At 47.4% G+C, this 22,879-nt stretch overlaps 1 protein-coding gene across 3 annotated transcripts; it reads right to left on the bottom strand.

Moving 5' to 3' along the window:
* Positions 1-1,902: 1,902 nt before the first annotated feature.
* C13H20orf173 (chromosome 13 C20orf173 homolog) lies at positions 1,903-11,165 on the bottom strand. 3 transcript variants are annotated; one of them, XR_001116767.2, is made up of 11 exons: positions 10,866-11,165; positions 10,373-10,732; positions 10,009-10,187; positions 9,759-9,852; positions 9,538-9,589; positions 4,348-4,733; positions 4,023-4,199; positions 3,743-3,939; positions 3,542-3,590; positions 3,323-3,442; positions 1,903-2,503 (listed from the first exon to the last, which is right to left on the bottom strand). XR_001116767.2 is itself a non-coding variant. In XM_012511782.2 (6 exons), the coding sequence occupies exons 2-5, from the start codon at positions 10,679-10,681 to the stop codon at positions 9,563-9,565; spliced, it is 609 nt and encodes a 202-aa protein (XP_012367236.1). In that variant the 5' UTR covers positions 10,682-10,732; positions 10,866-11,165; the 3' UTR covers positions 4,530-4,733; positions 9,538-9,562. The 3 variants fall into 3 exon arrangements, 2 of the variants coding, with proteins under 2 accessions (XP_012367236.1, XP_003273621.1); XM_012511782.2 differs by lacking the exons at positions 1,903-2,503; positions 3,323-3,442; positions 3,542-3,590; positions 3,743-3,939; positions 4,023-4,199 and having other exon boundaries at positions 4,530-4,733; XM_003273573.2 differs by lacking the exons at positions 1,903-2,503; positions 3,323-3,442; positions 3,542-3,590; ... (1 more) ...; positions 4,023-4,199; positions 4,348-4,733 and adding an exon at positions 8,006-8,560.
* Positions 11,166-22,879: the final 11,714 nt, after the last annotated feature.

The following is a 22,879-nucleotide window of genomic DNA, read 5'->3' as shown; positions in this document are numbered from 1 at the left end:
TACTTGGGAGGCTGAGGCAGGAGAATTGCTTGAACCCAGGAGGCAGAGGTTGCAGTGAGCTGAGATCGCGCCACTGCACTCCAGCCTGGGTGGCAGAGCAAGACTCCGTCTCCAAAAAAAATACAAAAAAACAAAAAACGTAATCTGGATTGCAGGGTTGATCATTGTTAATGGGGTGTTATGGCTGTTCAGATGACAGGAAGAAAATGTACTTTGTAAATTGTTAGTTCAACGAGGTTATGATTGCACAACAATGTGAACATACTTAATGCCACTGATCTTTATTGCCATTGATAACTTAAATGGTAAATTTTATGTATATTTTGTCACAATAAAAAGTTTGAAAATCGAGTTCATAATATTTCCAGTTTGGGCCGAGCATGGTGGCTCACGCCTGTAATCCCAGCACTTTGGGAGGCTGAGGCAGGTGGATCACAAGGTCAGGAGTTCGAGACCAGCCTGACCAACATGGTGAATCCCCGTCTCTACTAAAAATACAAAAATTAGCCAGGCGTGGTGGTGTGCGCCTGTAATCTCAGCTACTCAGGAGGCTGAGACAGGAGAATCACTTGAACCCGGGAGGCGGAGGTTGCAGTGAGCCGAGATCATGCCATTGCACTCCAGCCTGGGCAACAAGAGTGAAACTCTGTCTCGAAAAAAAAAAAAAGCCAGGCGCAGTGGCTCATGCCTGTAATCCCAGCACTTTGGGAGGCCAAGGCGGGCGGATCACGAGGTCAGGAGATCGAGACCATCCTGGCTAACACAGTGAAACCCCGTCTCTACTAAAAATACAGAAAAATTAGCCGTCCATGGTGGCGGACGCCTGTAGTCCCAGCTACTCGGGAGTCTGAGGCAAGAGAATGGCGTGAACCTCAGAGGCGGAGCTTGCAGTGAGCTGAGCTCGCGCCACTGCACTCCAGCCTGGGCGACAGAGTGAGACTTGTCTCAAAAAAAAAAAAAAAATTCCAGATAGAATTTAACGTCACAGAGTTTTTAACCTGTCCACCTGCCCAATTTTGTATTGTTTCTTTTTTTTTTTTTTTTTTTTTGAGACGAAGTCTCACTTTGTCACTTAGGCTGGAGTACAGTGGTGTGAACTTAGCTCACTGCAACCTCTGCCTCCCAGACTCAAGTGATTCTCCTACCTCAGCCTCCCAAGTAGCTGTGATTACAGGCAGCCACCACCACGCCTGGCAAATTTTTGTATTTTTAGTAGAGACAGAGTTTCACTATGTTGGCCAGGCTGGTCTCGAACTCCTGACCTCAAGTGATCCACCTCCCTTGGCCTCCCAAAGTGCTGGGATTACAGGCGTGAGCCATCACGCCCAGCCTGTGTTTAGTTTCTAATGTTGTTAATATAAGTAGTTATTTACTTATTCAAGACCAGCCTGGGCAATATAGTGAGACCTCAACTCTACAAGAAAATTTAAAAATTAGCTGAGGGTGGTGGCACGCACCAATAGTCCCAGCCATTCAGAAGGCTGATGTGGAAGGATCACCTAAGCCTGGGAGGCAGAGGTTGCAGTGAGCCGTGATCATGCCACTGCACTCTATCCTGGGTGACAGAGTGTCCTCCTGTCTCTAAATAATAATAATAATACCAACACTATAATGAAAATACTGAATCAAGTTTCAAAAAAAAATTTTATTTTTTTTGAGAGAGAGTGTCACTCTGTCGCCCAGGCTGGAGTGCAGTGGTGCAATCTTGGCTCACTGCAACCTCTGCCTCCCAGGTTCAAGCGATTCCCCTGCCTCAGCCTCCTGAGTAGCTGGGATTACAGGCACGCACTGCCACACCTAGCTAATTTTTGTATTTTTAGTAGAGATGCGGTTTCACCATGTTGGTCACGCTGGTCTCAACCTCCTGGCCTCGTAATCTGCCCGCCTTGGCCTCCCAAAGTGCTGGGGTTACAGGTGTGAGCCATCGCGCCTGGCCTAACATTTCTTTGTAGTTCTTTTTGTCCACAGAGACTATCCTACAAAGAATATACAATCAAGGTGTTGAGTTAAAGGAACTTGAAATAATTATTTCTCTGGTGTTTATATTATCAATTAAATATAGTTAGGTCCGTTTGATGTGTTTTCAACTTCAGGGTTCACTTTTTTCTCATTTAATTTTATTTTTTGATAAGATACAGCATAAGAGAGTCACATGGTGATAAGACAGAATCAGTAATAGAATGTAGCCCTTTAATGCCACCAGAAATCCAGAGAGAGAAATAAGCTAGGGTTTTATTCAGTAGCAGAGTGATCTCCATCCAGGGTCTGCTTGGATGGACTCCCTCTCTGACACCACAAGGTCCCCTTGGCTACCTGTCAGCCTCTTGGAGACTCCAGTGGAAACATCTCAGCCATGGACAGCAATCTTCCTCTCACACTGCGGTTTCAAGATGATCTGGTATTCTGCTGGGAAATTTTGCCTGGTGTTCTCAAACTCATATTTGTCATCCCAGTAATGGGACTACTTTTTGCAACTGTCTGCCCCAAAACCAAACGAGGATACCTGGGAGATGGGATAAGACAAGAGATGGTGGTGGGGTAACGGGCTGGATCCTGCCCTGCCCCCATGCACACCTATCATGCCTTCAGCACCACTCACTCAACCGCTAGTGTGCCAGCCTTCCTCTTGGAGCTGGGAGGAGACTGGAGTTCACCTTCTTCAAGGAAGACAGACTCTAAATACTTATAGTGACCCCAGAGCCCAGAAAAGAGAGCACCAACTAGTTGTTCTTCATTATATATTGAGAGAAGAGAGGATTCCCCTGGGAGACAAGGGAAGCGCATTCCAGGCAGAGGGAGCAGGGTGTGAGAAGGCATGAGGCAGCTGGTATGTCTGGGGAACCCCAGGAAGTCCAGTGTGGGAATCTGGGAGAGAGGAGAGGGGTCAGATCATGTAGGGTGTTGAAAGCCAGGCAGAAAGTTTTAGGTTTAATGGGAAGTCCCTGGGAAGACAGATTTTTTTTTTTTTTTTTGTGGAGATGGAGTTTTGCTCTTGTTGCCCAGGCTGGAGTGCAGTGGCACGATCTTGGCTCACCGCAACCTCCGCCTCCCAGGTTCAAGCGATTTTCCTGCCTCAGCCTCCCAAGTAGCTAGGATTACAGGCATGCGCCACGAAGCCCAGCTAATTTTGTATTTTTAGTGAAGACGGGGTTTCTCCATGTTGGTTCAGGCTGGTCTCGAACTCCTGACCTCAGGTGATCAGCCCGCCTCGGCCTCCCAAAGTCCTGGGATTACAAGGCGTCAGCCCCCATGCCCAGCCAAGAAGACAGAAATTTTGAGTGGCAGAGGAGTGAAAGTCTGTGAGCTGTAGGAGATCTCTTACCTGGTCACAGGTATGCAAGGCATACAACAGAGCCACAAACTCCAAGGATGGATACTGACCGTGGTTCTCCAGGCAACTTTCCTGGATATACCTGAGGAAGTAGAAGCTGATCACCAGCACCTAGGAAGATGGAGAAGGAGACTGACCTGAAGCCTGTCCCATGGCTACACACCGTCGTGTTGTCCTACCACTTTTCTCTTTCCTTCCTGGGACCCTCACCTTATCTTTGCTGTCTTTGGTTCCACCAGGAACCTGGACCATCTGAAATCTAAAAAGAAATTGAGGTTTGGGAGGATTTCAGAGTCATTTGACAAGCAGACTTCAGCCTTAAGTAAGCCTTGGGGGTGCCCCAGTATCCAGCCAGGGTCTCTTTGGAGTTACCTCTGTCACTCCCTACAGTGACCTCCCTCCCTGACATACCCAGGGTTTTTTTGCTTCCACATGCTTGTCTGTTTATGCAGTACACTTATGAACCACTCCAGACCAGATGAATTCAACGGAAGCAGCAGCAGTCGGGTACCGGGGTCCTGAGAGCTGGCAATCCCAGGGTACATAATGCGCATGGTGATCCTGTTCCCCACATCTGCCTCAAAGCCTTGGACGGGGCCTGGTTCATCCTGAAAAGGAAGTTAGGATGGTCATTTAGAGGAGGAAAAGCCTTCGGCTTGGCCTTGGTCCCCACCTCCTACCCTGCACCCACCTGAGGACCACTTCATGTTGATTAATCCTGAAGCCAAGACCAGAGCTGCGTAGAGACCTTGAGTTTCCCACCACTGCACAGACCCGGCAGTTGGACCAGTGGGCATAGGGGAGGTGCTTTAATCAGCTGCTGCTGCTTATCCTCAACCTCCTTCTCTGACTTGACTCTCTTGAGTCCCTAGGAGCATAGGAGGGAAGAATTTAGGGGCTTGACCCAGGCTCCACCTACCTATGGAAGAAGGTTAGAGCCTGGGGCCATGATAGAGAGATGGCTAGGACCTGGGGTTGGGTCAGGGACTGGACAAAGACCAAGTTTGTGCACTGACCAGCCAGAATATCAGAGCATCATTGGACGTGGGATCTTGTGGCCTCTGTAGGGGTTCAACGGTGCTGTCGAAGCGTCTGTCAAACCAATCAGACTTGCCAGGCATGTGGAGGCAGGCAGAGCATGTCTGGACCTCAGATGAGCAATTGCATTTTCTGGAAAAGTTGCTGGGACAGTGGCAGATTCCCGGGTGTATTTTGGCCATATTACAGAGGTCCTTCTGGCTGGAGTGTTGGTGTAGGAAGGAGGCGATCAGCCACAATGAAAGGACATAGGCAGCCACCAGGCCCAAACTCCTGTATCGAATCATGATCTCTGGCCCTGATGATGGTGCCCCTGGCAGACAGTAGATTGGCCCTGACACCTGGCACTGGGAAGGAGAAGAGGCTGGGGCCACAGACGTCCCCAGCATCCCCCATCCTAATGGCTTCCATCCCTCTCCCAACCCTTGACACTACACCTCCTCCCAAAACCTCCCTCCTGCCTCCCTGGCCACCTACTGATCACTACCAGAACTGCCAAAGCCTGGCCTAGAGGCAGAAAGAAAGGGAGAGAGGACACTTTTTGTGTTCTGTGGCCTCCCTGAGGAAACTGATTCCTAATGGGGTCTTCTGTGCCAGCCCAGTGATATCAGGGACTCATCACAGAGGCCACATTGTGACCTACTACACCAAGGCCCCTCCTTCACCTTGGCATTCAGCCCAGAGCCCAGATGAACAGGGAGATGTGGTAGTCAAGGGTCCAGGGGACAGGAGGGCACACAGGGAGAGGTTGTGTCCAGGCTGGGGTGGGTGAGCAGGAGGCAAAGAGGGAAACAGAAGGGCCACCTTGGCGATGGCTCACACCTGTAATCTCAGAGCTTTGGGAGGCCAAGGCAGGAGGATCACTTGAGCCCAGCAGTTCAAGAAGGGCCACCTGGAATCTTCTGAAGAGAATTTACTATACTGATGAAAGTGAATATTTGATACCTTTAGCTCTTAACACCTCTCAGGGGTCGACTTTTTAAGAACTGTTTTTTTTGTTTTTTGTTTTTTGTTTTTTTTGAGATGGAGTCTTGCTCTGTTGCCCAGGCTGGAGTACAGTGGTGTGATCTTGGCTCACTGCAACCCCCACCTCCTGGATTCAAATGGTTCTCTTGCCTCAGTCTCCCAAGTAGCTGGGACTACAGGTGCATGCCACTGCGCCCAGCTAATTTTCTTTTTACTTTTAGCAAAGACGGGGTTTCACCATGTTGGCCAGGCTGGTCTCAAACTCCTGAGCTCAAGTGATCTGCCTACCTCGGCCTCCCAAAGTGCTGGGATTACAGGTTTGAGCCACTGTGCCCAGCCAATCCAGTGTATATCTTACACTTATAGTGTATCTAAATTCAAACCGTTTTGTCAGAAATACATGATTTATAAATTTGATAAAATTTTACAGTCAAAAAAGATTTACATACTCAAGTTATAACAAGCATACCGAAAAGTTTTCTAAGAACGGAATTGTTTTGAAATTTAGATTAATTAAAATAAATTTAAAAATTCCTTCCTCACTTGCACTTGCTACATTTCAAGTGCTCATCCATCATATTGGATGGTACAGAACTACGGGCTAATTTAATTCTAAAAGTCAACAGTCTACTATCAGTGTTTACATTATTGTAACTAGATAAATATTTCCTATAGAGTTTGTAAATGAACTAAGACTACTTTTTTTTGTTCATGATAACTTTTTTTTTTTTTTTTTTGAGACAGAGTTTCACTCTTGTTGCCCAGGCTGGAGTGCAATGGCACGATCTCGGCTCACTGCAACCTCTGCCTCCTGGGTTCAAGCAATTCTCCTGTCTCAGCCTCCCGAGTAGCTGGGATTACAGGTGCACACCACCACGTCTGGCTAATTTTTGTATTTTTAATAGAGACGGGGTTTCATCACATCAGTCAGGCTGGTCTCGAACTTCTGACCTCAGGTGATCCACCCGCCTTGACCTCCCAAAGTGCTGGGATTACAGGCATGAGCCACTGCGCCTGGCCTTTTGTTCATGGTAACTTTCTAAGAAAGGGTGTGTAGGAGATAAAACTTTTAAGTTTGCATGTCTAGAAAAGCCATTATTCTGCTTGCAGGAGGTAGAATTGTGTTACTAAAAAAAAAAAAAATATTTAAGTTCTAACCCCTGATACTTATGTGACCTTATTTGGAAGTAGGGCCTTTGCAGATACATGAGAATGGGCCCTAATCCAATGACTAGTGTGTTTATAAGATGAGGGAAATTGTCCAGGCGCAATGGCCCATGCCTGTAATCCCAGAATTTGGGGAGGCCAAGGCAGGCAGGTCACTTGATGCCAGGAGTTTGAGACCAGCCTGGCCAACATGGCGAAACCCAGTATCTACTAAAATACAAAAAATTAGCCAGGCGTAGTGGCGGGCACCTGTAATCCCAGCTACTCAAGAGGCTGAGGCAGGAGAATTGCTTGAACCTGGGAGGCAGAGGTTGCAGTGAGCTGAGATCATGCCACTGCACTCCAGCCTGGTGACAAGAGCAAGACTCCATCTCAAAAAAAAAAGATGAGGGAAATTTGGAAACAGAAGACACAGGGGAGTATGCCATGTGAAGTTGGAGGTAGAGACTGGAGTGATGCCTTTGATGCAGGGCAGGCAATCCCCAAAATTGGGGCTTAGCCTGAGAGGGTTCTTGGCTTTGCCCTGATGCAATCCAGTGGCGTTAGCAACCTGTATTGAGGCAGCATTGCACAGCAGCAGCAGAGGTACACTGCTTCTTGTGGAGCAGGGCTACCCCATAGGCAGTATGCCCAGAGTTAGCAGCTCAGCAGCAGCTCTGCAATCCTATTTATACCCACTTTCAACTACATGCAAATTAAGGGGTGAATTATGCAGAAGTTTTCCAGGCACAAGCAGTCCTCCTGGCTCAGCCTCACAACATGCTGGGTGTGAGCCACTGAGCCCAGCCAAAAGTCTGATTTTTTATTCTTTGTTAACTGTAGCAGTTGGATTCTTGGTCTTGTTCAACAGACTGGTAAACTTCAGAGAAAAACAATTTGCCAGCTAAATATTTAGTAGTTTACAGGATGATGCAAAAGCTAGAGAACCGGGCTCAGTCTATCATGAGATGCAAAACATGGCCAAAGACTACCCCAGGAATGGCCCGCTTGGAATGCCACCACTGCTGCCAACACAACTGGGCCCTTGACACTGTGGTAGTCCTATTATGGCAGATTCTTTTCAGCTCTTTCCATATGGAAGAGCAGTTCATTTCCCCACTTCTTGGATCTTGGATCACTTTATGACTTGATCTGACCAATAGAATGCTGCAGAAGTGACACTGTAAGAGCTAGGCACAGTGACTCACACCTGTAATCCCAGCACTTTGGGAGGCCAAGGCAGGAGGATTCCTTGAGCCTAGGAGTTCAAGGCCATCCTGGCCAACATGGCAAGACCCCCTTTCTACAAAAACAGAAATTAAAATTAACTGGGTGTGGTGACGTGCATTTGTAGTCCCAGCTACTCAGGGGACTTAGGTGGGAGGATCCCTTGAGCCCAGGAGGTTGAGACTGCAATAAGCCATGATTGTGCCACTGCATTCCAGCCTGGGCAACACAGCAAGCTCTGTCTTTAAAAAAAAAAAAAGCGAATTGGAACTGAGGCACCTAAAAAAAACTGGGAACCTCGAAATGCTAAACCTTCTGTGAAAAGCTGGGCAAAAAAAAAAAAAAAACCCTCACCCTCCGGCATGGGTGAAACAAGGAGGTTTACTTCTTTTATCGAAGTGGGTAAAGAGCCTCCCCCAACAACTCAAAGTCTGGGTTTGCACTTGGCATGAAATTGAATCTAAACTTATACCTCCTACATGATCCAGGGGACCAGGCAAAGAAATCAACTCAAATATTGCCCCTGAGATCTGGAAGGCACGTCTGGCCCATCCCTCCCGGACACTGTGGTTGCAGGTAAGACAATCAGGCCAGGATTTTATTTAGTACCAGACTGATCTTACAATTTCCTCCTGCCCTTTACCCACCCAGAAATAGGACTTGTATGGACTCAGCTAGGCTGAGTTTGTGTGAACAGCGAGCTTGTCCACACACTAGCTGATGGATGACTTCGATTTCTGCTTCTGCACTAGATGTGGGCAGTATTTCCTTGGAGCCCTTGGTCTGATTATTCTCCTTCCAGTGATAGAAACACTTTCCTTGCTATTCTGATCCAAATCCAAAGAGGGTGACCTAGTGGATGAGAGAGGGACATGTGCGTCAGCAGGCGGATTCCTGTCCTCACCCCTGCCTCCCTTCACTCAGCACCTAGGATGACAGGTTGCCCCTGGGAGCTGGGAGGAGACTGGAGCTCACCTCCAGGAAACAGACTCTGGACACTCTCCTAGAGTCACTGAGGATCCCAAAAAAGAGAATGTCAACTCGCTTCTCCTCATGATATTGGAGGAAGAGAGGGGCACCCCCAGGACATAAGAGAAGGGCATTCCAGGCAAACGGAATGGTGCATGAGAAGGCATGAGGCAGCTCATGTGTCTGGGGAATTCTAAGAGCCCATTATGGGAGCCTGGGAGACAGGAGGCAAGGGGAGGAGTCAGAACATGTAGAGTCTTTTTTTTTTTTTTTTTGAAATGGAGTCTCGCTCTGTCACCAGGCTGGAGTGCAGTGGCGCAATCTCGGCTAACTGCAACCTCTGCCTCCCAGGTTCAAGCGATTCTTCTACCTCAGCCTCCCGAGTAGCTGGGACTACAGGCATGTCTGGCTATTTTTTATATTTTTAGTAGAGATGAGGCTACCACCACACCTGGCTATTTTTTGTATTTTTAGTAGAGATGGAGTTTGACCATATTGGCCAGGCTGGTCTCGAACTCCTGACCTCATGATCCACCCACCTCAGCCTCTCAAAGTGTTGGGATACAGGCATGAGCCACCACACTTGGCCTACATGTAGAGTCTTGAAAGCTAGGCAGCAAACTTTAGGCTCCATGCTGAAGGCATTGAGGAGCAGAAATTTTAAGAGAAGAAGATACAAGAATCTTTCCTGCCTGGGCACAGTTGCGCAAGACACAGAACAAAGCCTTGGGCTCCAGGGATGACCCTGACCCTGGTAAGTCAGCCAGTTATCCTGGTTGCACCTGGGGAGGAAGCGGGAGGGAACTGACCTGGGGCCCTTCCCACAGCCACATCCTACCCCTTTTCCTATTACCCCTCACCGTGTCCTTGCTATCTTCCACTCCACTAGGGAATCAGACCATCTTCCAAAATCTGAGAAAGAATTGGAGGTGGGGGAGTTTGGGCCACAAGACCTGGAAAAGTCCTGCAAGTGTCCCCAGTAAGCCAATAGAGGATCTTCCCAGAGCCCCTGCTATTATTCCCTGCAGTGACCTCCCCTCACCCCCAAACAGAGAATGTCTGGGGACACCTCCTCCATCACCTCATCACTTAGAGCATCTGAAGTCCACACCAGGTCAGAGAGCTTCCACAGTAGCATCTCCAGCTGCATCCAGGAGCCCTGGTCACTGGCATTCCTGGGATAGATGAAGCATTGTGTATGGTTTGGTTCCCTGCGTCCATCTCAAAGCCCTGGACTTGGGGCCCGCTTCATCTTGGGAAGGGGAGAAGAAACTGACAGAACTGTGGGGCAGGCCTGGCCCTCCTGCTCCCGCCCTCTCCCCCGCACCCACCTGAAAACCACGGGGTATTGGTCAATGTCGTTGCCAAGGCTGGAGCCCTGCGGGATCTGTGGGCACCCCAACAGCACACAAGTCCCACAGTAGAAATCAAAATGGCTCACCGAGAGCCTGGGAATCCCTTTAAACAGCTTCCTCCACAATTTCCCAAGCTCGCTCCCTGAGTTCATGCCCTGGAAACAGCAAGAGGGAGATTGGGGGCTGGGCCCAGGGGAGAGAAAACAGAGCTGGGTGGGTGAGATCTCCATCCAGAGGCTGTGAAGACAGGGCCAAGGGCAGGGATTTGGGCGGAAAGTGGGAGATGGGTGAGGCCCGGGAAGCATGGGGGATGGGGCCGGGCCCAGTGTTGACCACTGACCAACCACCAGAGCACAGTGTCAGAGTTCATAGACTCTCTTGTCCTCATCAGGTACCCCATGGTCTTCCTGGAGCACACATCAAGCCAGTTCCATTTGTCGGCTGTGTGGTGGCAGGAGGAGCAGTTGAGGGTCTCAGAAGAGCAGCCACACTTCCCGGAACTGAACCAAGGGCAGTTGCAACGCCGTGGTACCAAGTACATTCGTTTTTCCTGGGGTGCCGATTCAGGTGTCAGATCCAGATAGGGGGTCATCAGCCAGAGGATGAGCACCCAAAAGACCCACAGGACAAAAATCTGCCAGCGCTGCATGTCTGGCCCAGGCAGTGGCTCCCGTGGCGGGCCGCAGACTGGCTTCTCTACCTGGAAGGACGAAGGGCTGAGGCCACAGACAGCACCAGCTTCCCTCTGTCCTCTCGGCCTCCACAACTCCCCACCCTCCACCCTCCACCTCCTTCCAACCCCTCCTCTGCTGCCTCACTATCCATTTGCTCACCCCCAAAACGGTCTCTGACTGGGCATGGGGTGGAAGAGGCAGAGAGACAGCATGTGGCTAGTCCTGTGAGGGGAAGGAATACCTCAGTGGGCCCTTGGTGTTATCCCAGTTATATCATAGATCTCATCACAAAGTACGCATTGTGACCTCCCTCCTTTAACCTGCCTGGAAAAAGCCACCACCCTTCCCTTTCTCTGACACCCAAACGACCTCCACTGGATGTAAGATCCATGAGGACAGGGCCTGACCTAGTCTCTCTTCTCCTCTGCAGCTCTAAGACTTAGAATCATTTAATAAATATTTATGGGATAAATAAACAGGGGTTGAGAGGGAACTTTTTTTTTTTTTTTTTTTTGAGATGGAGCTTTTGCTCTGTTGTCCAGGCTGGAGTGCAGTGGCGTGATCTTGGCTCACTGCAACTTCCACCTGCCTGGTTCAAGCAATTCTCATGCCTCACCCTCCCAAATAGCTGGGACTGCAGGCACCTGCCAACACGCCTGGCTGATTTTTGTATTTTTAGTAGAGACAGGGTTTCGCCATATTGGCCAGGCTGGTCTCAAACTCCTGACCTCAAGTGATCCACCCACCTCAGCCTCCCAAAGTGCTGGAATTATAGGCATGAGCCACCATGCCCAGCCGGGAACTTTATTTTTTAATTTTTATTATTATTATTATTTTGAGACAGATTCCCAAAGTGCTGGAATTATAGGCATGAGCCACCATGCCCAGCCGGGAACTTTATTTTTTTATTTATATTATCATTATTATTTTGAGATGGAGTTTCACTCTTGTCACCCCTGCTGGAGTACAGAGGCATGATCTCAGCTCACTGCACCCTCTGCCTCCGGGATTTAAGTGATTCTCTTGCCTCGGCTTCCCAAGTAGCTGGGATTACAGGTGCCTGCCACCACGCCTGGCTAATTTTTTTTGTATTTTTAGTAGAGACGGGGTTTCCCCATGTTGGTCAGGCTGGTCTCGAACTTCTGACCTCAGGTGATCCACCTGCCTTGGCCTCCCAAAGTGCTGGGATTACAGGCATGAGTCACTGCACCCCACCCCAGCTGGGAACTTTAAATGTACTTGTGTGTGATGCCCTCTCTGGAGTTGTGTGACATCAACTCAATCCTCTCTTGTAGTCTCTAGACCTCACATCCAACAGCCTACTGAATTGCCACTTAGATGGCTCAGAGACATCTCACCTGAATAAGCCTGAGACTGAACCCAGGATTTTCCCTGTAAACCAACCCTTCCCAAAACTTCTCTGTCTCTTTTGTTTTGTTTGAGACAGAGTCTTGCTCTGTCACCCAGGCTGGAGTGCAGTGGCGCAATCTCAGCTCACTGCAACTTCTGCCTCCGGGGCTCAAGCAATTCTCCTGCCTCTGCCTCCCGAGTAGCTGGGATTACAGGTGTATGTCACCAAGCCCGGCTAATTTTTTGTATTTTTAGTACAAACGGGATTTCACCATGTTGGCCAGGCTGATCTCAAACTCCTGACCTCAGGTAATCTGCCCACCTCGGCCTCCCAAAGTACTGGGATTACAGGCGTGAGCCACTGCACCCAGCTTCAGAACTTCTCTATCTCAATAAATGGTTCCACCATGTACCCAGTTATTGAAACCAGAACTCATGTATTCTTAAGTCCTCCTACTCCTATGATACCCAAATTCTTTTTTTTTTTTTTTTAGGACAAAGTCTCACTCTATCACCCAGGCAGGAGTGCAGTGCCACAATCTTAGCCCACTGTAGCCTCTGCCTCCAAGGTTCAAGCAAGCCTTTCACCTCAGCCTGCCAAGATGCTGGGACTACAGAAGTGTGCCACCACACTAGACTTATTTATTTATTTAATTTATTTTTGAGACACAGTCTCACTCTGTCGCCCAGGCTGGAGTGCACTGGCACAATCTCAGCTCACTGCAACCTCTACCTCCCAGGTTCAAGTGATTCTCATGCCTCAGCCTCCCAGGTAGCTGGGACTAGAGGTGCACAACATCACACGTGGCTCATTTTTGTATTTTTTTGGTAGAAACAGGGTTTCACAGTGTTGGCTAGGCTGGTCTCCATCTCCTGGTCTCAAGCAATCCACCCACCTCGGCCTCCCAAAGTGCTGGAATTACAGGTGTGAGCCACCGAGCCTTGCCATTTTTTTTTTCTTAAGTAGAGATGGGGTTTACCGTGCCAGCCCTGTCTCGAACTCCTGAGCTCAAGTGATCCACCCTTCTCCGCCTCTCAAAGTGCTGAGATTACAGGCATAAGCCACTGCGCCCGGCCTCAAATCCATTTTTTAATTCATTTGTTTCTATTTCTAAGTCATCTTCTTCGACTCCACTGCCACCCCCTTAATTCAATTGTAGTCTTGTAAAGATAGGGAAAAAATGAAAATTTTTGAGTTGTTTTTAAGGTTTAAGAAAAAACAGAACATTTTGGTTTTTTAAAAAATAAAAACAGTACTCGCTTCGGCAGCACATATACTAAAAAATAAAAACATTTTATTCAATGGGATAAGAACAGTAAAATTCTTCATCTTAACTAGTGGAAAGCTGCACTGGATATTGTATAGCTTTTAAATCAATTCACCCAAAAATCTGAGTAAGGTCTGTAGGCTAGTTAATTATATCATACCAATGTCAAGTTCCAGGTTTTGAAAAAGTACCATATGGGCTGGGCACGGTGGCCCACGCCTGTAATCCCAGGATTTTGGGAGGCAATGTGGGTGGATCACCTGAGGTCAGGAGTTCGAGACCAGCCTGACCAACATGGAGAAACCCTGTCTCTATTAAAAATACAAAATTAGCCGAGCGTGGCGACGCATGCCTGTAATTCCAGCTATTCGGGAGGCTGAGGCACGAAAATCGCTTGAACCCGGGAGGCAGAGGATGCGGTGAGCCGAGATCGCGCCACTGAATATGATTTTAGCTGGGCAAAAAGAGCGAAACTCTGTCTCAAAAAAAGAAAAAGAAAAAGAAAAATTACTATATGTACTATACGGTAAGACACTACCATTAAGAGAAAATGAAGGCCAGGCACAGTGGCTCATGCCTGTAATCCCAGCACTTTGGGAGGCCAAGGTGGGGTTTGAAGCTTGAAGCCAGGAGTTTGAGACCAGCCTGGACAACACAGCAAGACCCCTTCTCTACACACACACACACACACCCACACACAAAATTAGCTAGGCTTGGTGGTGTGTGCCTTTATTCCTGGCTATTTGGGAGGTTCAGGTGGGAGGATCACCTGAGTCCAGGAGTTAAAGGCTGCAGTGAGTTATGATAGCAGCCATAGCTGCTAGTGGATAGCAAGTTATGCACTCCGGGCTGGGTGACAGAGCAAGACTCTGTCTCTAAAAAAAAATAAAATAAGGCAAAAATAAAGAATAAAATGGGAAAATGGATGATGGGTACGTGGGAATTTTCTGTACTATTTTTACAATTTCTTCTGTGCCTATGGTTATTTCAAAATAAAAAGGTTTTAAAAATTATCTACCAGCCTGGGCAACGTAGGGAGACCCTATCTCTATAAAAAATACAAAAATTGGCCGTTGTGGTCCCAGCTACTCAGGAGGAGACTGAGGTAGGGAATACTTGAGCCCAGGAGGTCAAGGCTTCGGTGATCTGTCATTGCGCCACTGCACTCCAGCCTGAGTGACAGAGTGAGACCTTGTCTCGAAGAAAAAGAAAATCATCTAGGAAAAGATGCAAAGCAAGTTTTATTGCAATTTCATTTACATCAACGGCTATATTTTTTTTTCTTTTTTGAGACGGAGCCTTGCTCTGTTGCCAGGCTAGAGTGCAGTGGTCTGATCTCAGCTCACTGCAACCTCTGCTTCCTGGGTTCAAGAGATGCTCCTGCCTCAGCCTCCCGAGTAGCTGGGACTACAGGTCCGAGCCAGCATGCCCAGCTGGTTTTTGTATTTTGAGTAGAGACAGGGTTTCACCATGTTGACCAGTATGCTGTCGATCTCTTGACCTTGTCATCTGCCTGCCTCGGCCTCCCAAAGTGCTGGGATTACAGGCATGAGCCACTGTGCCTGGCCAACTTGTATAATTTTTAAAATTTTTGTAAACTCATAAAATTTACCACTTTAACCATTTTAAAAAATATTTTGGCTGGGTGTGGTGGCTTATGCCTGTAATTCTAGCACTTTGGGAGGCTGAGGCAGGCGGATTGCCTGAGCTCAGGAGTTCAAGACCAGCTTGGGCAACACGGTGAAACCCCATCTCTACTAAAATACAAAAATTAGCCAGGCATGGCGGCATGTGCCTGTAATCCCAGCTACTTGGGAGGCTGAGGCAGGAGAACTGCTTGAACCCGGGAGGCAGAGGTTGCAGTGAGCTGAGATCATGCCACTGCACTCCAGCCTGGTGACAGACTCCATCTCAGGAAAAAAAAAAAAAAAGAAAGTTCTAGGATACATGTGCAGGTTTGTTATGTAATGTGTGCCATGGTGGTTTGCCGCACCTATCAACCCATCACGTAGGCATTAAGCCCTGCCTGCATTAGCTATCCTGATGCGCTCCCTCCCATTGGCCTGCCCACCAAGCAGGCCCCAGTGTGTGTTGTTCCCCTCCCTGTGTCCATGTGCTCTCATTGCATTTTATCCATTTTTTATGTGCAACCATCATCACTATCTAGTCTCAGAATGCATTCATCACTCCAAGCATACTCTAGCGAATAATACATTGAATAAAACTAGAATCAATTATATGACATTCATATCCCCACTACCCATTTTTTCCAGATCTTAACATTTCTTTGCTTTTGCTGTTCTGGTGTTTAGGTATGAATATATGTTCATTTATCCTGTTACAGTACATTCAGGCTTCCTAAATATGAGAACTCTTGCCTTTCATCAATTCTGGGTAATTCTCAGCCATTTCTTTCAAATATTGCCTCTCCCTTATTCTCAGTATTCCCTCCTATTAGGAAATTCCTATTAGGCAAATGTTGGATTTTTTCTTTCTATCCTTCAAGTATCTGAATCTCTCTTTTACATCTATGATTTTATTTCTCTATGTTACATTATAGGTAATCTTTTTCAGCTCCATCTTTCTGTTCAATATTTCTCTCTCTCTCTTTTTTTTTTTTTTTTTGAGATGGAGTTCTCACTTTGTTGCCCAGGCTGGAGTACAGTGGCCCAGTCTCAGCTCACTGCAACCTCCACCTTCCAGGTTCAAGCAGTTCTCCTGCCTTAGCCTCCCAAGTAGCTGGTATTACAGACGTTCATCACCATGCCTGGCTAATTTTTGTATTTTTAGTAGAGAGAGGGTTTCACCATGTTGGCCAGGCTGGTCTCAAACTCCTGACTTCCAGTGATCCACCCGCCTTGGCCTCCCAAAGTGCTGGGATTACAGGTGTGAGCCACTGCACCCGGCCAATATTTCTCTCTTTAACTGTGCCTAATTGGTTGTTTAGCCCTTCTACTGGTTTTAAAACTTAAATGACTATTTTTCATTTCTAGAAATTCTTTGAAATGTATTTTCACTCTTTTTTTTTTTTGCTATGGAGTCTCACTCTGTCGCCAAGGCTGGTGTGCAGTGGTGCAATCTCGGCTCACTGCAACCTCCACCTCCCGGGTTCAAGCAATTCTCCTGCCTCAGCCTCCTGAGTAGCTGGGATTACAGGTGTGCGCTGCCATCTTGGGAAAGTCAATTCACCTCTTGGCTTCCTCATCTATAAAATGAGACTTGAAGTAGCACCTAGGCTGCGCATGCGGTGGCTTACGCCTGTAATACCAGCACTTTTGGAGGCTGAGGCAGGTGGATTGCCTGAGGCCAGGAGTTAGAAAACAGCCTGGCCAACGTGGCAAAACCCCATCTCTACTAAAAATACAAAAATTAGCTGGGCATGGTGGTGTGCACCTGTAATCCCAGCTACTCAGGAGGCTGAGGCACAAGAATTGCTTGAACCTGGGAGGCGGATGTTGCAGTGAGCTGAGATCACGCCACTGCACTCTAGCTTGAGTGGCAGAGCTAAACTCTGTCTCAATAAAAAAAAAAAAAAGCACCTAACTCCCACGTTGTTTGGAGGGTGAAATGGATTACAGCAATGGGCATATTGTCCATGTTCAGTTAGTATTAGTTTCTCCTTGCCTTTGCTCCTTCCTTGGTGAGCTGCAGTCAAGCTGCCACAAGTCACCCAACTCCAATGTCCCTCCTCTTCCTTTTTATGGAAGCATTCCCTAACCCAGCATGTTAGTTACTCTCTCTTACAGACTCCCATGGTCCCCTGTGCCACCTCTTATTAAAGTTTTGATCTTAAGTCATTGAATGATTTAAGCTATGCACTTTGAAATAAAACAGACTGGAGTTTAGATATTAGCTTATTAGCCACTCAAAGCTTTTAATCAGGGATAATAGTAGCAGTTAGCGTCCAAGGTTGTTGTTTTTGTTGTTGTTTTGTTTTTAGAGACAGGGTCTTGCTATATTGCCCAGGCTGGTCTCAAACTCCTGGGCTTAAGTGATCCTCCTTCTCCTGCCTCAGTCTCCCAAGTAGCTGGAACTATAGGTGTGTACCACTGTGCCCGGCCTAAGGTTGTTGTGAAGATGAACTGACATGACATAGATGAAGATAAAAGAGTTTACAACAGGGCAGGTGCGGTGGCTCATGCCTGTAATCCTAGCACTTTCGGAGGCCAAAGCGGGCAGATCACTTGAGGTCAGAGTTCGAGACCAACCTGGCAAACATGGTGAAACCCCATTTCTACCAAAAATATAAAGAATTAGCCGGGTGTGGTGGCAGACGCCTGTAATCCCACTACTCGGGAGGCTGAGGCATGAGAATCGCTTGAACCGGGGAGGCGGAGGTTGCAGTGAACTGAGATTGCACAACTGCACTCCAGCCTGGGTGACAGAATGAGATTCTGTCTCAAAAAGAAAAAAAAAGTTTACCACTGTATCTGCCACATAGTAGCGGCTTGATAAATTCTAGCTATTTTTTTTTTTTTTGAGATGGAGTCTCCCTCTGTCACCCAGGCTGGAGTGCAGTGATGCGATCTCGGCTCACTGCAACCTCTGCCTGCCGGGTTCAAGCCATTCTCCTGCCTCAGTCTCCCAAGTAGCTGGGACTACAAGCACGCACCACCATGCCTGGCCAATTTTTTGTATTTTTAGTATAGACAAGGTTTCACTGTGCTGGTCAGGCTGGTCTCAAACTCCTGACCTTGTGATCCTCCCACCTCTGACACCCAAAGTGCTGGAATTACAGGTGTGAGCCACCACGCCCAGCCAATGCTAGCTATTTAAAAAAATTATTATTAGCTATTGTTTTTATTTTTATTATTTTATTAAGGGATATGTTAATATCCATTATTAGGACTGTAACTTTCTTTCTTTCTTTTCTTTCTTTCTCTTTCTTTCTTTCTTTCTTTCTTTCTTTCTTTCTTTCTTTCTTTCTTTCTTTCTTTCTTCTTTCTTTCTTTCTTTCTTTCTTTCTTTCTTTCTTTCTTTCTTTCTTTCTTTCTTTCTTTCTTTCTTTCTTTCTTTCTTTCTTTCTTTCTTTCTTTCTTTCTTTCTTTTTTGAGTCGGAGTCTTGCTCTGTTGCCCAGGCTGGAGTGCAATGGCGCGATCTTCGGCTCACTGCAACCTCTGCCTCCCAGGTTCAAGCAATTCTCCTGCCTCAGCCTCCTGAGTAGCTGGGATTACAGGTGCTCACCACCATGCCCAGCTAATTTTTGTATTTTTAGTAGAGATGGGGTTTCACCATATTGGCTAGGCTGGTCTTCTGGCCTGGCTGGTCTCAAACTTCTGACCTGGTGATCCACCCTCCTTGGCCTCCCAAAGTGCTGGGATTACAGGCATGAGCTACCATGCCCAGCCAAGATTAACATTCTTGAAGGCAAGGACTGCTCTAATTCAACTCTGTCTTTGGAGGACTCAACACAGGGTAGGGAGCACAGTGTGTGTGTGTGTGTATATTTGAGTGTTGCTTGCATACATGGATATTACATTTTAAAATCTGAATTTAGTGCAATTTTTTTATTTTTATTTTTTAATACTTTTTATTTTATTTTATTTTGAGACAAAGTTTCACTCTTGTCCTCCAGGCTGGAGTGCAATGGCACGATCTTGGCTCACTGCAACCTCCACCTCCTGGGTTCAAGCAATTCTTCTGTCTCAGCCTCCTGAGTAGCTAGGATTACAGGCATGTACCACCACGCCCGGCTAATTTTTTGTATTTTTAGTAGAGATGGGGTTTCACCATGTTGGCCAGGCTGGTCTTGAACTCCTGACCTCAGGTAATCTGGCCTCTTCAGTCTCCCCTAGTGCTGGGATTACAGGCATGAGCCACCACGCCTGGCCTTTTTTTTTAAAGTATTTTTGATACAGGGTCTCACTCTGTCGCCCAGGCTGGAACGCAGTGGCATGAACTCGGGTCACTGCAACCTCTGCCCCCTACCCCTGGGTTCAAGCGATTCTCCCACCTCAGCCTCCCAAATAGCTGGGATTAGAGGCACCCGCCACCACACCCAGCTAAATTTTTGTATTTTTTGGTAGAGATGGGGTTTTGCTATGTTGGCCAGGTTGAAACTCCTGACCTCAAGTGATCCACCTGCCTCGGCCTCCCAAAGTGCTGGGATTACAGGCATGGGCCACCGTGCCTGGGTTTAGTGCAATATTTGAGGCACTCAGATTTTTTTTTCCCTGTGCTGCTGGTTTTGGTCCTATGTGGGCAATAAAACAAGGAACCTTTCAGGAAAGTACTTCTCACACTTTAATGTGCATGCTAATTATCTGGAGAGTCTTGTTAGAATGCAGATTCTGATTCTGCAGGTTTGGGGTGGGGCCTGGGATTCTGCATTTCTAACAGGTTCCCAGATAAGGCCAATGTTTCTGGTCCAAGGATCACACTTAGGGTAGCAGAGCTTTAGACTTAATTCTATCAGCAGATTCCTTATTACCTATTTCTGATAGAATTCTTGGTCCTCTCAGGAATCTGAAACGCAGATAATAGAGGGACATCCCAGGTGTCCTCTGCCACCCCGTTAGCTGAGGGAGACACAAAAACTTTGGCTTCCATGAAAAGTCCTCCTCCAGTTGTCCCCAAAGGTGTACCATGAGTCCTTCCAAATCTTTTCTCATGATTATACAAATACATATTCCCCCATATAAGATTAAGATTGTTTTATATATATATATATGTTTTATTTATTTATTTATTTATTTATTTTTTTCAAGACGGGGTCTCGCTCTGTTGCCCAGGCTGGAGTGCAGTGGCACTATCTCGGCTCACTGCAAGCTCCGCCTCCCGGGTTCACGCCATTCTCCTGCCTCAGCCTCTCGAGTAGCTGGGACTACAGGCGCCCGCCACTAACGCCCGGCTACTTTTTCGTATTTTTACTAGAGACGGGGTTTCACCATGTTAGCCAGGATGGTCTCGATCTCCTGACCTCGTGATCCGCCCACCTCGGCCTCCCAAAGTGCTGGGATTACAGGCATGAGCCACCGCGCCCGGCCTATGTTTTATGTATATAACAATTTATATATAACTATATATATAATATATATAACAGTTTATATATATATACAGAGAGAGAGAGAGAGAGACTCGCTCTGTCGCCCAGGCTGGAGTGCGGTGGTGTGATCATAGCTCACTATGAGGCAGGAGAACAGGGAATCAGGGTAACCGGGGGTTAAGACATAAGCAAATGAGGCCGGGCACGGTGGCTCACGCTTGTAATCCCAGCACTTTGGGAGGCCGAGGCGGGCGGGTCACGAGGTCAGGAGATCGAGACCACGGTGAAACCCCGTCTCTACTAAAAATACAAAAAATTAGCCGGGCGTGGTGGCGGGCGCCTGTAGTCCCAGCTACTCGGAGAGGCTGAGGCAGGAGAATGGCGTGAACCCGGGAGGCGGAGCTTGCAGTGAGCCGAGATCGCGCCACTGCACTCCAGCCTGGCTGACAGGGCGAGACTCCATCTCAAAAAAAAAACAAAAAAAAGACATAAGCAAATGAACGGGTGCAGCCAGTTCTAGGCAGCATACAGGCCACATCTTCAATCCTATGATAACAAGACAGAAGTTTCCACTTCCGCCTCTGATTGACCGTGGGGCCAAATCTCCACTTCAGCCTCTGACTGGCTGTGGGCCAAGTCTCCACTTCAGCCTCTGATTTGGTCGCAGGCCAATCCTTCATAGGGTGTAGCCAATTGGAGGCCTCTAAAGGGCACCTGGGGGTGTTGCTGGGTCCCTTTAGCTTAATACAAACCCTGATTGAGGAGGCTCTTGAGCAGCTTGCTCTAACCAGCTGCTGCTCTGAATTGTCTTCAATAAATCTATGCTTTTGTTATTCCGTTCTTCTGCTGCTGTTTGTCTTTCGTTGCCCTTCTGTTACTTTATGCGTTTTGTTCAACACGCCAAGAACCTGGACAACTGTATCCTGGTAACAACTGCAGTTTCAAACTCTCCTGGGCTCAAGCCCAGCCTCCCGGGTAGCTGAGACTATAGACGCATGCCACCACACCGGGCTAATTTGTTTATTTTTATTTTTATTTTTGGAGACAGAGTCTCACTCTGTCGCCCAGGCTGGAATGCAGTGGCGTGATCTCGGCTCACTGCAACCTCTGCCTCCCAAGTTCAAGCGATTCTCCTGCCTCGGACTCCTGAGTAGCTGGGTTTACAGGAGCACACTACCACGCCCAGCCAATTTTTGTATTTTTAGTAGAGATGGGGTTTCACCATGTTGACCAGGCTGGTCTCAAACTCCTGAACTCAAGTAATCTGCCTGGCTCGGCCTCCCAAAGTGCTAGAGTTACAGGTGTAGTTTTTAAAGTTTTTGTAGAGGTGGGGTCTTGCTGTGTTGCCCAGGCTGGTCTTAGACTCCTGGCCTCATGTGATCCTCCTCGACGTCCCAAAGTGCTGTGATTACAGGTGTGAGCCATTGTGTCCAGCCCAATTTTTAAAAAATGGAATGATAGAATGCACATTACTTTGCATCTTTTCCCCCTTAAAAATACATTCTTAGTATACCTAAAGGAGTAAATCTACCTCATTCTTTTGAAAAGTGGCCTAATAGTCCATAGAATGGGTGTACCGTGATTTATTCAAGTTATTTAATGTATCAATGGGCATTCTGGCTGGTTTCAGATTTTTGCCATTGAACAATCTCATGCATACATCTTTATGATGTGGTGCACTTAAAATCTTTAAGAGACAGATTCAATATCCTAAGGTGTAACAACCACCCAGATCATGGTACTTTTATCCTTATATTAAAAATTTTTTTTCTATTAACCTTGGATAGCTGCTTACATATTTTTTCTTTTTTAAAATTTTTCTGTTAACCTTGACATGGTGCTTTTACTTCCTAAAGTGGAATTCCTGTATGAAAGCCTATGAGCTTTTATATCTTACTCATTGCAACTGCATTACTGTGGGAGCTGTCCCTCTAGAGACACTGGGCTGCAATGGGAAGTGTCAGGAGCTTAAGCTCCACATCACTTGAGTCTAAACCTGGAGGGGTAGAGCGTGTCCGTGAGGATCCCAGGGCCTGGAGAGCAATTTAGGGTAATATTCAGAAAGCAGCGCTCAGGAGAAGCACTGGGACGCTGTTTAGGTAAAATCAACCCAGAAGAGCCTGGTTCCCAGAGTACTTTGAGGTACAGAAGAACTGGGCTGGAAGCAGGTCCTGCTATTAATTGGCTGTGATCTTGGGCAAGTTATTTAACTTCTCCAGGTCACAGTTTGCTCTTTGGAAAACGGAGATAAGTCATACCTGCTTTCAGGGCGGACATCCTTACTTTACATCAGAATCACCCGGGTGCCATTCCTAGCGTTTCGGCTTCAGCAGGTGGGAATCAATTATTTGCATTTCTAATAGGTAATCAGTTGATAATGATGCGGCCGGTCCGGTACACGCGAAAAAACACTGTTCCAGGATATTCCAGGATGTTCCAAGAGTCTTAAACACCTGGCGCAGTTCCGAGCACAAGGCACACGAACGGTGCTATTAGCGTTTCTAACCCCACAGAGAACTCCTTGCACCCCGGTCCTCAAAAAACCCGCCCCGGACAGCGGAGGCCGGGG

This window comes from Nomascus leucogenys, chromosome 13 (assembly GCF_006542625.1).
Source record: "Nomascus leucogenys isolate Asia chromosome 13, Asia_NLE_v1, whole genome shotgun sequence".
Lineage (NCBI taxonomy): Eukaryota > Metazoa > Chordata > Mammalia > Primates > Hylobatidae > Nomascus > Nomascus leucogenys.
The sequence above is the reverse complement of the archived record's forward strand: the minus strand, read 5'-3'. Positions and strand labels throughout refer to the sequence as shown.